This window comes from Seriola dumerili, unplaced genomic scaffold (genome assembly GCF_002260705.1).
Source record: "Seriola dumerili isolate Sdu_G_001 unplaced genomic scaffold, Sdu_1.0 BDQW01000003.1, whole genome shotgun sequence".
Taxonomy (NCBI): Eukaryota; Metazoa; Chordata; class Actinopteri; order Carangiformes; family Carangidae; genus Seriola; species Seriola dumerili.
The window spans coordinates 1636585-1650527 of NW_019174258.1; the positions used below are offsets into that span (position 1 = coordinate 1636585).

The 13943-nt window shown below is 41.3% G+C and overlaps 1 protein-coding gene across 1 annotated transcript; it reads right to left on the reverse strand.

The window, feature by feature from the left end:
- Positions 1 to 994: 994 nt before the first annotated feature.
- kif7 (kinesin family member 7) lies at positions 995 to 12912 on the reverse strand. The gene is made up of 20 exons (XM_022742348.1): positions 12882 to 12912; positions 10466 to 10858; positions 9974 to 10171; positions 9420 to 9819; positions 8968 to 9315; positions 8393 to 8585; positions 8101 to 8268; positions 7663 to 7821; positions 7174 to 7319; positions 6880 to 7001; positions 6586 to 6741; positions 6274 to 6479; positions 5857 to 6054; positions 5263 to 5388; positions 4655 to 4831; positions 3737 to 3952; positions 3272 to 3478; positions 2799 to 2997; positions 2474 to 2635; positions 995 to 1724 (listed from the first exon to the last, which is right to left on the reverse strand). Exons 2-20 carry the CDS (start codon positions 10794 to 10796, stop codon positions 1330 to 1332), a joined length of 4107 nt encoding a protein of 1368 aa, XP_022598069.1. The 5' UTR covers positions 10797 to 10858; positions 12882 to 12912; the 3' UTR covers positions 995 to 1329.
- Positions 12913 to 13943: the final 1031 nt, after the last annotated feature.

A 13943-nucleotide genomic window follows, 5' to 3' on the forward strand; every position in this document is an offset into this window, starting at 1 on the left:
TTAATGGCTTCTCTTTCAATTTAGGCTTTAAACTAATTCATTCACTGCTCTATACAAGAATCTATAGCCTTAAAATTTTGGTGGGATTAATTGCAACTCTTCAGTGCGGGAAAGTGTAGCTCAGATTGGCCCAGCTTTACTTTAGCTTTGGTGAGTTGAATGGTTTGGTTTTCTGGACAGCATGAAGCAGTTAGGAGTTTTTTGTCCTTGCATCCCGCTCAGGATGCAAGAATCTCCCAAGATACACTGTCCCCCACCTCCGCTGTTTCACAGGAGTCCTGACACCAGCCCTTCCCCCTCAGATGAGTTGTATCATCTCTATCCCAGGATTTCATGCTGCTTTCCTGGACAGTGTGAATGATTTGGGCCTCTTTATTCTCCAAGCAGCTCTGCCAACACCATCAGGCCTGTCCTGGAGCTAGAAAGATGTGGAGAACAGATGTTAGATTTATTATTAGACCATTCTTGGATTTATCTATTGCAATATATCATTTTGATGTGTGTAATTGTTTTAAATCTGCTGCTTTTAAATTGGCCAAAATCAGCAATAACAATTGAACTTTTTTGGCTTTCTGGGTTGTTTTTTTAAGGGGCATATGTTTTACACATGGTCCAAGTTTCAGTAATAGGAAAAACTGACTCCAAAAATATTAGACTGTGAAACCCTGAGGACTTACTGCCCTCTAGTGCTCAAATGTTATCCGCACTGCCATCTTGTACCCATGGGTGTACAGACCAGCTTAAAAAGACAGCAAAAGCCATCACTTGTATTTTTCTTTCATCTCCTTGTGTAGTTTTAGATGCTGGTGGAAAAGTGCTCCTGTGGAAAAATATATAGTTAGATGCGATCCACATGCCTACAGCAATCAGAGTTGACTGTTGATTACAGACCAAATCTGCAAAATCATTTCCCCATTCTTGTGTCACAAGCACTTTACTTACACCTTTTACTTAAAAAGAAATTAAAAAACACAAGCCAGATGACTGTGGAAGGCAAAAACAATTTAATATACTGTAAAAGGTCAAAATACTTATACTTGATTACAGAGCAAGAACCTCAAATTGTAATGATGCAAATAATTCACATCTTTTTGACTCTCATGGTTGTTAAGACCATATTCCTACCAGTTACTGTATGAAATGGAAACATAAAGTTTACTTTAGTGAAAGTGCTTTGTGTAAAATCAGTGGGTGTCCGTTTTTATTACAAAACTTTATACAAGTACAAAAATTGGAATACAAAAACTAAAAATGGATAAAATATCAGTCTCTCAGAAACCACAGAACAAAATCTAAGCGAATGGTCTTAAAGTAACAATACACTGATTTTCAGACAGGATTCTTCCGTACATCAATTAATGCATTGTTTGAAGTCAGAGGTCCAATGTTGAGGCTGGGGCGACGTGACTCCCGGCGAGATTTAACCATAGGCAGGGATGTCTGCCCGGCCCAGGACCCCATACCAGTTTGAACTACGCGGTTAACAGGAACGTCCCCAGCTGCTCGAAGCCACAGCTCCTCCATGACAGCCGGTTCCTCTATAGGAAGAGAAGAGCGTCTCCATGTGGACGGGAGTGGGGTGTTTACCAACTCACGCATTTCCTCCCTAGACCTAGGAGGTTTGTCAGGCAGTCCCATGCCTCTGCCTCCTGGGCTTTCCTCCGAGCAGCGAGTCAGCTTCTCCATGCTGCCGGTTCCTGCTGGTTTACCATCAGATGCCACGACTGAAAGACAACACACGTCAACAGGATTACCCAACAGACCTGAGAGCTTACTCCAGTCTTACTGAATATCAAAGGAAATTGGAGAAGTCAGAATATCTGGCGTATAAATGACCTATCACTCCATCATGGAGTAACATTCAGACTAACTGATGAGTCGATTGACAGAAAATTAATCAGCAACTGTTGAAAATGGTTTTGATTCTCTGGTTCCTGCTTTTCAAATGTGAATATTTTTTGGCTTCCTTAGTCTTATCTATTTGTAAACTGCTACCTTGGGCGTTGCAAATTATGATGGCCACTTTTTAATGATTCTGGCATTTTTATAGACCGAATGACAAATTGATTAATTGAGAAAATTATGGACAGATTAATGGATAATGAAAATAATCAGCAGCTGCAACTCTAATGTGCTGTGGTTATCTAACCATATGAAAAATTCCCTCAGGTCTGTAGCAGCAGGCTATGACTGAGCTGGTGACAAGGCAGTACAAAAATAGAGAGGACATACAGTGCTCGCTGAGAATCTATATAAGGATGATTTGATTTGATGTTCACAGAACTCTGTGGAGTGGATTTTCCTGAGGGTATGTAGAAGGCTATTGGCAAAGTCAATACTTTGATCTAACAATACATTGTTTTGTATTTATGTCTATTGCTTGGTGTTTTTAAAGTGTGATTATTTTTGACAATGTTTGCTCACTTGACATTGTTGTAGATGAGGTGCAACCTCAACAATCTTCTCGATTTACCTTTAGCATGCTCCTTTGGCTGGCTGACTGAACCACAGAGCTCCCTCAGTTTGTTGCTTAGTTCCACATTAGCTGCCTTGTAGTGGTTAAGCTCCTTGCTGAGGTTATGGATCCATCCCTCATACTGTCGCTGCCTTCCTGCCAAGCCCTCGTCTATTTGCTCTGTGGGGGCGGGAGGATACAAACATATAGTTGAATGTAAAACCACAATTACTATTACTGCTACTTATCAGTTCTAATGGCTGACTATGGAAATAATCAGATGAAAAGAATATAAAAATGTAGAGGATATGCTAGCAAGTAATTATTTTTATGTGAAATGCACCTCGACACTGCTGCAGTAAAAGCTGTACGCTTCTCTCATGTTCCTTCTGCTGCTGTGTGAGCCGGCGATCTGTGTCGAGTTGCGTGCGATCGAGGGCGTTCTCCAACCACTGCACCAGCCTCTGCTGCTCGTCTAGTTGCATTTCCAGCTCGGCCAGGGCAAGCTGAAGCTTCCGCTCTTCCTCACGCAGCGACACCACCTACAGAAAACATCCACATCAACACTCTGGGCATAAAGAGTCTGACTTGTAAGATCTGATACAGGTCAGGTTTCTTATGAACATGTGTTGCTATGACTAATAAGAACTTTTTTTGATACTATTCATGTTTAAATGACATTAGTGTAGTCGTAGTGTAACCGAGTAGCAAACCTGTCTGTTAATGTAGTGTGGTATATATACAGCATTTTGTAATGCTGAAATAGGTGAGAACATGGTGAGAACAGTTGAATCTCAGGTTGGTGACAGCACAGACCTTGTCAAAGTACTTGCACAGCAGTGCTCTGGTCTCAGAGGCAGACAGGTAACTGAGTTTGGCCATAAGATTCATCTCCCACTGGGAGAGCATACTGGCAGAAGCCCTCAGCTGTCTCTGCCTTTGAGTGATGGCCTCATTCTTGTACTCGATAGCTGCATCCAGAGCCTCAATCGCCTCATCCAACTGGAAAAGGGTTCGCTCCTCCTGATAACATCAGAGGGAACAAATGGGCTTAGTGACAATTTGAGCACAGACATTCAGCCACAGACAGGTAATATTGCAGTTTTCAGTGAGGACTAATTAGAGCCACATGTTCTTGCTTGTCAGAATTCCTGCTATTTCCATGCGAGTGCTCAATGTGTTTGCAGCTCAGCAATATCTTGCTCAATTTGAAGTATTTTTTAAAATCTTTTTCTGTCCAAGCGATTATTGAGATGCTTGAACCCCAGAGTAATATCTGACCTCAGGTGAGAGCAGGTTACCCTGCCGCAGCTTATCGTCCAGCTCAACTCGCTGTTTAAGCAGCGAATCTTTCTCTTGACGCAGGTTGGAGATCTCTTGGCGGATCTGTTCAGAGTCTTGAGCGCTGCTGCTGCGAAGGAGGCCGTTCCTCTCACTCAACTCGTGCTCAAGTGACTCAATACGCCCGGTGAGTGTCATCAGGTCCTTACTCAGGGCCTGCAGGGAAGATTGAGTAACTCAATTCATTTATCATACGCCTTTTAGAAAACCATATAGTTCATTTTCTACAACTTGTGTTTGTGTGTCACCTGTAAAGCACGAAACCAGTATACCAGATATATCAAACTGATTCAATCACAAAATACATAGAGGGTTTCTCAGCTTCTTCTCAGAGTTCAAAGTCCACTTGTAAACCTCAGGTAGTGTAAAAACAGTAAATAAAGAGGCCAATCACTTGCATTTGAAGAGCTAAGCGCGTCGTGTGAAACACTATTTTGTTTGATTTGCGACATTACAGTTGTTTCAAAGAAATACTGCTGCCAACAGAAATATGAGTAATGCAGTCATATGATGGAAAAATGAGGCTAAATCACATTCTTGACAATGTATGTATCTATCATAAAAGTATATTTCATTCAGTTGAACTCTTCTCCACACGTTTCTACTTGATGGTTTCTCCTGCATAAACAGATGTTTTTTCAACTGTGTGATTTGAGAAAAACTTTTCCCCCAAAAGCTGCAATTATATGGCCCTACACTACTGTGGGATATTGTGTGTTTTGTCAATGAACCATTACAACTGAATCCTCTCCTACAAATCCAAGGCTGCCTGTATGTGATTCGATAATACCTTCCCAACTGAGACACATGGAAGTACCTCTTCCCTCAGGTGTTGCAGTTATGGCGGTTTGTTAATACCTGACTGGACCGGAGCCTCTTGGTTTCCAGTCCACTGCGTTCCTGCAGCAGTGCTTCTTTCTTCGCCAGGATTTCCTCTCTTTTAGTCAGCTCTCCCTCTAGATCTTCCAGTCCTCTCCTCTGTTCCAGTACCCGCTCCATTTCCTCATCCAGCCAGCGTTTTTGTTCTTCAATCTTCTGCTCATCGTAGTAAAGCATGGAGAAAAAGTAAACACACAGACACACACTGCAGCAGTCATGATGGAGTGTTACTGTATTACCCGGAAAATTCATAATGTTGTCCAATATTAGGCTGACATTGATGTATTTTCATGCATTACATTACCTCAAACAATATTTTGACTGCTTAGAAATGTTATTGCCAGCTCTGAGCAAAAGTACTTGGTAATTGTGTGCAATTTACACATTCATTTATCACCTTGTACCCAGTATTTGGTTATTACACTGCACAAAAGAAATGCTTGTCAAATTTCACAAAATCACGGCAATAAAATGAAACAACAGAATCATGTCAGACCACCTCATCAAACTTACAAGATCTTTAGATTAAAAATGACCCGTTGAAGCACAGTATATTCAATATACAATGAATACATAATTTGTTGCACCTGTTGCTCTTCCAATGAGATGACGGAGCCGTTACTGCCGCTGCGTCTCTGCCTCTGGAAGGCAGCGATCTCCTCTGTCTTTATCCTCAGGATCTTCTGCTGCTGCTCGTTCTTTATCTCGAGCTCCTGTAGGGGAGAAGATAAAGATGAATCAAAAGTAAATGAATGCCTTCATCACTTATGTACTGTTACTTTTTCCTTAAAATCATTCCCATACATTAGAACAATATATATTTTCGAGGTAACAATATATATTTTTAATAATTACAGTAAACTCTAACAGAAAACAGCTTAGTTCAAAAAAAGAAATAAAACTTCATCAGATCAGAAATAAATAAATAAATCAGCTATAAATTCAGGTTGAAGCAACATGGGATTACCATCTATCCCGTCACCACTAATAAATTTCCCATCAAATTAATCACTACACGAGTGTCACAAAGACTGATTCTCTACTAAAGCTACAGCACTGTGTGTGTCACTTATTACTGATGTAAATTTCTTAAATGACACTTTTGCACCAACGACGAGCTAAATGAGCCATGTTTGTTTAATCATTGAAACAAATACTGATGTCACTCTGCCAGTGTGTACCTTGACTCTGTGAGTCCTTCGTTGCATCTCGGTCTCCAGACGTCGTTTCTGCTGACTTTCCTGACGCAGCCGCCTCTGCAGCTGCTCCTGCTGCTGCCTCATAGACTGGACGCTGCGCTCCAGCTTTAACACGCGACGTTCACTCTGTGCAGGCAGGTTAGCCAGACGGGCAGTATCCCTCTGACGCTGACTTAGCACCTAAAACACGACCATAAAGATTTTCCCTTTCAATTGTAAGAATATTAGAATATTAGTAGAAGTGATTTGTTGTTAATTATATATCAGGGAAACAGTCATCAAGCAAGAACATGCGTTAAAAAAAGTGTCTTTGCTGCACAATTCAAATTGTCACTCTATTTATAGCTATCTATTGCCTGTGTGTTATCATGTGTGAATACAGGAGTGTGACAATCAAACCTGCACTTTGCTCTGAGCTGCAGCTATCTTCCTGCGACATTCCTGTGCTCTGGTCTTGTCTGTTGCGCTGATCTCTCTCTCTTGCCTCTCTAGATCCTGGAGCTGTCGTTGGGCCTCCTGCAGCTCCTGCCGAGCCTGCACAGCTTCACTCTCCAGAGCCGTGATCTTATGGCTGTACTGCCTGTTCAGAGCCTGAGCATCCTTGCCTAAGACAAACCAAAACCAAAAACAACTGCTTTACAAAAACACAGAAGAGAACCGTTATTTGGAAAAGGTGCAGCTAAGGAAGGGTAATGTGGTGGCAAGTGCTACCTGTTTTGACCAGCTCCTTGATGAGCTCTTCCTTCATGCGGATGGTGACAGACAGCTCCCTGATCTTCTGCTGTGCCTGAAGTAGACCCCACTCTGAAACGCCTTCGAAACCTTTCAAGCTTTCCCGTACAGATACTTCCCCAGAACTGGAGTTGGCTGCACAGTGATTTGAGAACATACACAACAGGTCAGTAGGGTGGTATAAGGAGGAAGCAGACAACAGTGGGGATAAAACACAGAGTAACTGAATATAATAATGATTAATTCAGGTGCATCTGACAGTTCTAGACTTACATGCTTTTCTGGCTAAACATAGGTGATGGTCTGGCTCAGGCAGCTGAGGTGCTGGACCTTTACCACCAGTTGCTAGTCCTCCTGACAGCATGTCCCTTTTGGTCCAGGTCAGATTCACCTGCCTAGCAGAATCATAGACATTACATTATATACAATTCAAACATAACATGAGCACGGGTGCAATGACATTAACACTGCACATGAATGATTGGTCTTTAATGTGTGCAGTATTTATTTTATTTAAGCTCTATTTAAATAGTGTAAGCTGCCAGCTATGATTTCTACACAACATACTTGCGTCTCCCCTGGCTGAAGTTGGAATGATAGCTCTCTTCTTCTGTGTCTGGCATTTCTGCGCCTCCTAGTATCCCCTGCTCCTCACAGAGGTTACCATCCTGATCACCACAAGGCCCATTACCAAGGTAGCCCACTGGACTCATCTGTGACCACACACACAAACCCACAAATCTACAAACAAGGCTTCAACATATTCTGTAACATGATAGTAAAATCAAGATAAATTATATTGCACTTTTTATGCATCTTAAAAGAGATTTTCTATTTTTTCAGTATGTGGGCCTTTTCTTTATATGATCACACTCAACTTTGGTATATGCTCATCCCAGTAAAGAACATGAACCCCTGTTTCTTACTACTGGAGATCCTTTCAAAGTGCAGATATAAGTACTATTCCTGTTCAGAGAGGGACACATTTAAATCACTGTTTTACTTTCAAGTCCACAAAAACCACAGGCTGAAACTCTAGCTCTGCTGGTTTGTTACCTGTCTGTATGAGCCTCCATTTTGACTGTGATGCATGGAGCCCATAGGGGCAGTGTGTGGCCTCGATCTCAAGTTTAGGCCCAGGCCCATCATCCCTTGAGTAGACAGCTGACACTGCAGCTCTGCTATCAGGTCCTGTTGCTCCTGCAGCTTATCACTCTGAGACAGAAGGAAGACAATCAAATAAAGTATCAGATAGTCAAACACTAAAACATGCAGTGCAGATTCGTCCATTAAACACAAAATACTGAGTGTTATGGCAGTTTTCCATCAGGGTGAATATCTGTACTATGCAATGCTGTGACCAACTGTTAATTGCTCATCTTTAGCACATGACCACCTTTTCGGAAACATGTAAACTTTTTGAATTTAACTTGGATTTTGCCCAAAAGAACATGCTATTCTGTAGGTCCAATTCAGAATTAAAGTTCATCTGACCTGCTGCTTGTATTGCTCCATAGCATCCTCCAGAGCTGCTAAAAAGTCTGTGTTCTCTCTCTCCAACCGCTGAACCTGTGCTTGAAGCTGGACAACGCTATCCTCCTTCTCTCCGTCCTTCTCAGTTTCATGGTCGTTGTTCCACCGCTCCTCTGCAGCCTCTGGGTCCTGGTAATAAACCCCATTTATAGACATATTAGTACTGCAAGCCTAAATCTCTAAAAGTGGTCTTTTAGGAATAACTTAAGGAATAATCTTTAAATATTTATTTCAAAGAATGAAAGAGACTCACCTGGTTCCTTACAGTAGGCCTTCCCCTCCTCAGCGCAACACTGTCCTCAGTGGAGCTGTTCTCGATACCACTGTCTGGTCCTGAGGCAGTGGTCAGTCCGCTCCGTTCCTCCTCCACCGAGCACAGCCACTCCTTCACTCTCAGACTCTGTTCTGCAGTCAGAGCCCCTTCACTCTGCAGCTCCCGCAGTAACCTGCGATATATCAGCAACATATACATTCAAGGAAGGGTTAGGAAAACCTATGACAATTAAACCGAAAACACATATCCGAGAAGATGTGAGGTGCAGTGAGGTGCAGTGAGGCACACTTACTACCTCATTGGCCTGAGGGACACAATCAACTCTACTATCATGGAATTGCGTGATGTGAATTCTGCATATGGGCAATAATTCACAAATTAACGTACCACTCAACAGTTGAGGAACTGCAAAATACACTAACCAGGATATCCAAAATACATGTGATAAATTTTATAAAAAATGTTAAAAACACATTTAAGAGGCTGTTGCACCCTTATGGCACAGATAAAATTATGTAGACAAAATTTAACAGGATAATTAAATGAGCTTTAACCTGTAAGCAGTGTCTGTGCAAGTCCTGTAGTGAGCACTTTGAGCTTGAAGTCTGCTGATGTCTCCCTCTCCAAGTCGTGGCCGCCTGTTTGGATCAGCGTGAGAAATGATGCGAGTCTCTGAGCGCTGGCGGTTTTCGAGGGCCCTGCGAAGGGCCTTGATTTGTTGCTCCAGCCCTTCCACACGATCAGGCTCACGCTTGCAGTTGACTGTTGCCCGGTTCTGAATGTTTCTGGCCCTTGTGGCATAGTTTAGTGTGTTCAAACTCTCATCAAAGTCTGAGGACGACGGGCTGATGCAGGCAATCATCAGCGTTTTTGAATTTCCACCCAAAGAGTCTTTTAGGATCCTAGGTGAAAGGAGGATTATATAAGTTAAACCAAACTGACATTTTACACCAATTTCTTTTAGAATGGTATGCTAAAGTATCTCATGAACTTATTCAAAATGTACCTTGTGATTTTAGAGTCTCTGTATGGTATGTGAGAGCCTTTCCTCTTGGGGTCCCCCAGTGCCCCGATAACATTTCCCAGGGCCAGAAGACCGCTGTTAATCTGGATGCTCTCCTTTAGTCTCTCTCCAGTGTTCCCTGTCCTTAAGATGCGCTCTGACCCTGCCAGGTCAACAAAGTGGAACTTGGAAGACAACATTTGTGGTCCAGAACTTGCAGCAGTCCCGTACAGCCGTGAAATTCCTCGACGCTGGTCCATGTACACGGTAAAAATCGTGTGCGACCTGCTGGAGTTTGGATTCATCTGGGTTGCACCAGTGTGCCTGGCAGTGTTTCCTGACTCTAGTAAACTCAGCACCTCATCAAGACCCTCCACCTCGCACTCTTTGACGCCACACAAAACTATGAAATCACACACACAAATATAAAATGTAAGTAAACATATACACAAACCATTTACAAGTAAGTAAAAATACTGGCATAGATATAACAACCACAAAAATATGCTTAAAAATAATATATGTAACAGCAGAATGAAGAGAGTGGTATTCCATACCAATGTTGCCTTTATCCTCTCGGATGTGGATGTCCTTGCTGGCTGTCTCCACCTCCAGTAAGTCCTTGAACTCCTCTTTGTAGACCTCCAGGTAGGAGACTCGGACAGAGAAGTCTGTGAGGTCATTTTCATCAAGCAGCTTGAAGACATCTGCGACAGCCCTGGGGATGATTCCCTGCTCCTCATCTCTAAAGGAACCTATGAATTCAATTAAAACACAATTAACTGCATGCAACTGATTTTGTGCTTTCTTTGTTTAACAAGTCAAACTGATCATACTTTCTTTCTGGCCTTGTCCTATGCAAAAATGCTGTTGAACTCTATGAAAGTGCAGTGAAAGGTGGAAGTTAAAATTTCCAATCACAGGACAATTTTTGATACTGTGTGCATAGTCACAGATGTGAGCACATCTGACCACACTGTTGGAACCACATAGTTTGATACTTTGAATTGGAGAATGTAAGACAAGAAAAAAACAAATAAATAACTCACAAATATTTGCTTCTCCAATGGTGTAAGTCTTGCCTGAGCCTGTTTGCCCGTAGGCAAAAACTGTAGCATTGAAACCTTGGAAGAAGGCATCTATGAGTGGCTGGACAGACACAGAATAAACCTCCTCCTGACAGCAGGATTCTTCAAATAGGAAGTCACAAAGGAAATGTCTGTCATGGCCCAGAGTAACTCGACATAGTTCAGGGTCCACGGTGATGCAGCTCTCATGGCAGTGTAGAAGCTCTTTAGGCAGCAGGGGGCGCACTCGAACAGCTACTTGCACCGCAGAATAATCTCCTCTGCCTTGGCCACCAGGCACTTTGGGAGACATTTCTGCTACGCTGTTGGAGCTCTTCCGTGTTCTTCTGTTATGTATTGATCATCTTTGGAGCACTGCAGGGGATAAAAAAAATCATCTGTCAACAAAGGTTTTTTTTCAACATCTCACGTCATCTGGTTTAAGGGTGTAATAAGACCATTACTGCGGATGTCATTGATTGTATGATATGCAACGAACCAACTAGAAGCTCAAAACACACTTTATTTTTTACAGATTTACAACCAATTCAAATCCTCCATCACAAAATGTTTACTTTTGTAAGTTGATATGAACACATATTAGGTTGTAGTTACTATTCTGAAAAAATTGGAAAACCTATTGGCCTGTATGAAAATTGCATGAAAAGGTGCTTGATGAGTGTATCTGAAATACTGAAAAAGTACAAATAAACAGCTGAAGAAGCTTATTCAATAGTCTCAATAGTAATACCAAATATTACAAGAAAAAATAAGACTAACTACTTTGTCAGATATCTCGGCCTTTTTCTAGTTTCATAACTAATTTGTTTCCTAATTCATTTGTCATTGTGTGGGAAAAAAAAAAAATCACCAAAGGAGGGAGCTGAGGAGATGAGAGAGAGGCTGCTGGGTGCACAGGAAGTGTCAGGAGGTGAGCGCCAACAGCTGGTTGCTAAGAAATGGCTGATCTGGCACCAAATTGACTTACAATCATTCCACATAAGCGCTCAAAACAACACATGAAACTTGTTTGTTGATTCTGAGGAAGCTTAGGTATCTTATGGTGGAGCTAAGCCCCCCATGACTGTCTTGTAATTCCAACGCTGCACCCAGGGATGATAATGGAAATAATCATTAGTTGTAGGGCTTCAACAAGCAATTGTTTTCCTTATAAAATAATCAATTTCTGCTGATCAATTTCTCCATTAAACAATTAATCGGTCAGTGTAACATAAGCAGTTGAAAAAAGCCTGACACAATGTCCTAGGGCACTAGGTGACATCCTTAAATGTCTTGTTTTGTTTAACCACCAGTCCAAAATTCCAACATATTCAACTAACTATGAAAAATGACAAAGAAAAAATGCAAATCCTCACATTTGACAACCTGGAACCATCAAGTGTTTTGATATTATTTACTTGACAAATGCTGCTCAATGCTTGCTCAATTATACAAATTTGTTCCCACTAAATTTTCTTTCAAATGATTAATCGACCCGTCGTTGCAGCACTAGTCGGTTGCAGCCCTGGATGTGACAAATAAATTATAGTTTTGAATTTTGAGTCTGTTTACACAAGTGGCACTGCAGGCACCACAAAAGGTGATACAACGCTTCATTGCAAATAGGCACAAACCTTAAATTCTGGCAATAAGAAGGCTTCAGTGATGAGGTCTAACTTCAAGGATGAGTATGTGATGTATTTAGGATGAACGTCTGGACCTCCTCCAACAACAGCAGCAGCAGAAAACCACGTCCCTGAACCCTGCACCGTGAAGTTGTAGCTACACAACCCCTGGATGGTCTTCTGTCTAACTTTATTTTAAACCCAAACTTTGGTACGCCTAGTTAAACGACACTTCAAACTTCAGGAGATATACTATTAACGACAACTGTTACTATTATCAGGACCGAGAGACAACATGGATCAAACTCGTGAATTTACGGAAATTTCTAGTTTTTTAAGGAAACGTCGGTTAACTTTGGCTACATACGTTCATGTGCTCATGCTCTGTAAAGTTAACTTATTCTGACCATGTTAGCAAGACAACGTTAGCTAGCCGTCGTTACCACTGTTTAATAAAGTAACTAGATATTAAATGTGTTAGCCATCGTTAACCATTAGAAAAAACACACATGTTGGCTTCTTCTGAAGCTTCTATAACAAGAAGGCTCCCGTATTTAACACGCTAGTTAGGTCGCCTGTTTCCCAGATAACTTCAGCTAAGCTAAAGTTAGCCAGTTAGCCAGCAGTCCAAACAACAAAACCAAAACATGAGGATGAGGCTGGATATCGACATCTGGAGGTGCTGCTACAGTTTCTCGTAAGAAACGGGTAACGCTGACAGCATGCACTGACTGGGTGAAGTCTCCTAACCACTAACAGTCAACACTACTTACTTTTAATGAGGCAGAAGTTACTCCATGGATTACATGGAGGATAACACTGGAGTTTTTTTTTCTTTTTCTTTTTTTCTTTTGGAGAATGGAAGTTGAGGGGCAGCAATGGGGAGGAGCCCGAAAGTCTGGGTTTGGCCTCTAAAGAGCCTCATGGCTGCAGAGAACCATTGATTTATAAATCACATTGAGAGTATCTTAACACTTTTGTACAATAATCGTGATTTAATAAATCCCGATTTGTAAATGCCCCTATTTTCTGCATTTGTTTTGCCCGTTGCCTGTTTCTTACTTAACAGCATAACTTTACATGTATTATGGACTGTACAGGGTTATATCATCTAATTCATTCATGTCGAGTGGAAATGAAAGTTTTAACAAAGATCTGTATTCAACAGCACTATCTCATCACATGGCCATACTTTTTGTTTTTGTAAAAATCAATCACCTTTCCTCAAATCAGCATTTAATTCTTAGTAATTCTTTTAGCACTGATCTACTTACATAATATAAGTAGAGTGATCCGATCAGCAGATTAGTGAATAACTCTCAATATCTTCCATTTTTGTTAATAGTTGATCCTGTCAAGGCTGCAGTCTTCATCAAATAGCTACTTGATGACTTTTATGTTTTAGACAGTGAAATAAGGTTACAGAATATTGTATTTATATCATTTTTATTCAATGCAGCTGCAGGATTTAACATAACACAGAGAATGATCAGGTGCATAATAAACAAAGTGAACAAATGAGCTGCAGGAATATTTAATAACTTAACTAACTGTATTTTATTCCGGTCAGAGCACAAGTAAATGCAGTTTTCTAATAGAGGAGCACCACTAACACCCCTGAAATGGGAGAACAGAAAACCAAACTGATAGAGGTCATTCTGTGCATCCATAAGTGGCAGCACAACCTTTTTGCAAACCTTCACTGCATCAGATGTAAGGGCTGCATGTCTCAGATAATTCATACATACAGTTTGGCACCTGTATAACACAGGATTCCTTCCACATTGCCTAAACACCAGGTAAGATTTAATGTGTAAAACGCTCATTCAAAATGA

Bases quoted from the DNA above. Each gene is read 5' to 3' on its own strand.
- kif7 (XM_022742348.1), bottom strand. From the start codon at position 10,796: ATGTCTCCCAAAGTGCCTGGTGGCCAAGGCAGAGGAGATTATTCTGCG. The intron at 5,389-5,856 runs GTACACACTGGC...TCTCCCCTACAG, and splicing joins GAAGGACTCACAGAGTCAAG to GAGCTCGAGATAAAGAACGA. The intron at 4,832-5,262 runs GTGCAACAAATT...TACGATGAGCAG, and splicing joins TCTCATTGGAAGAGCAACAG to AAGATTGAAGAACAAAAACG.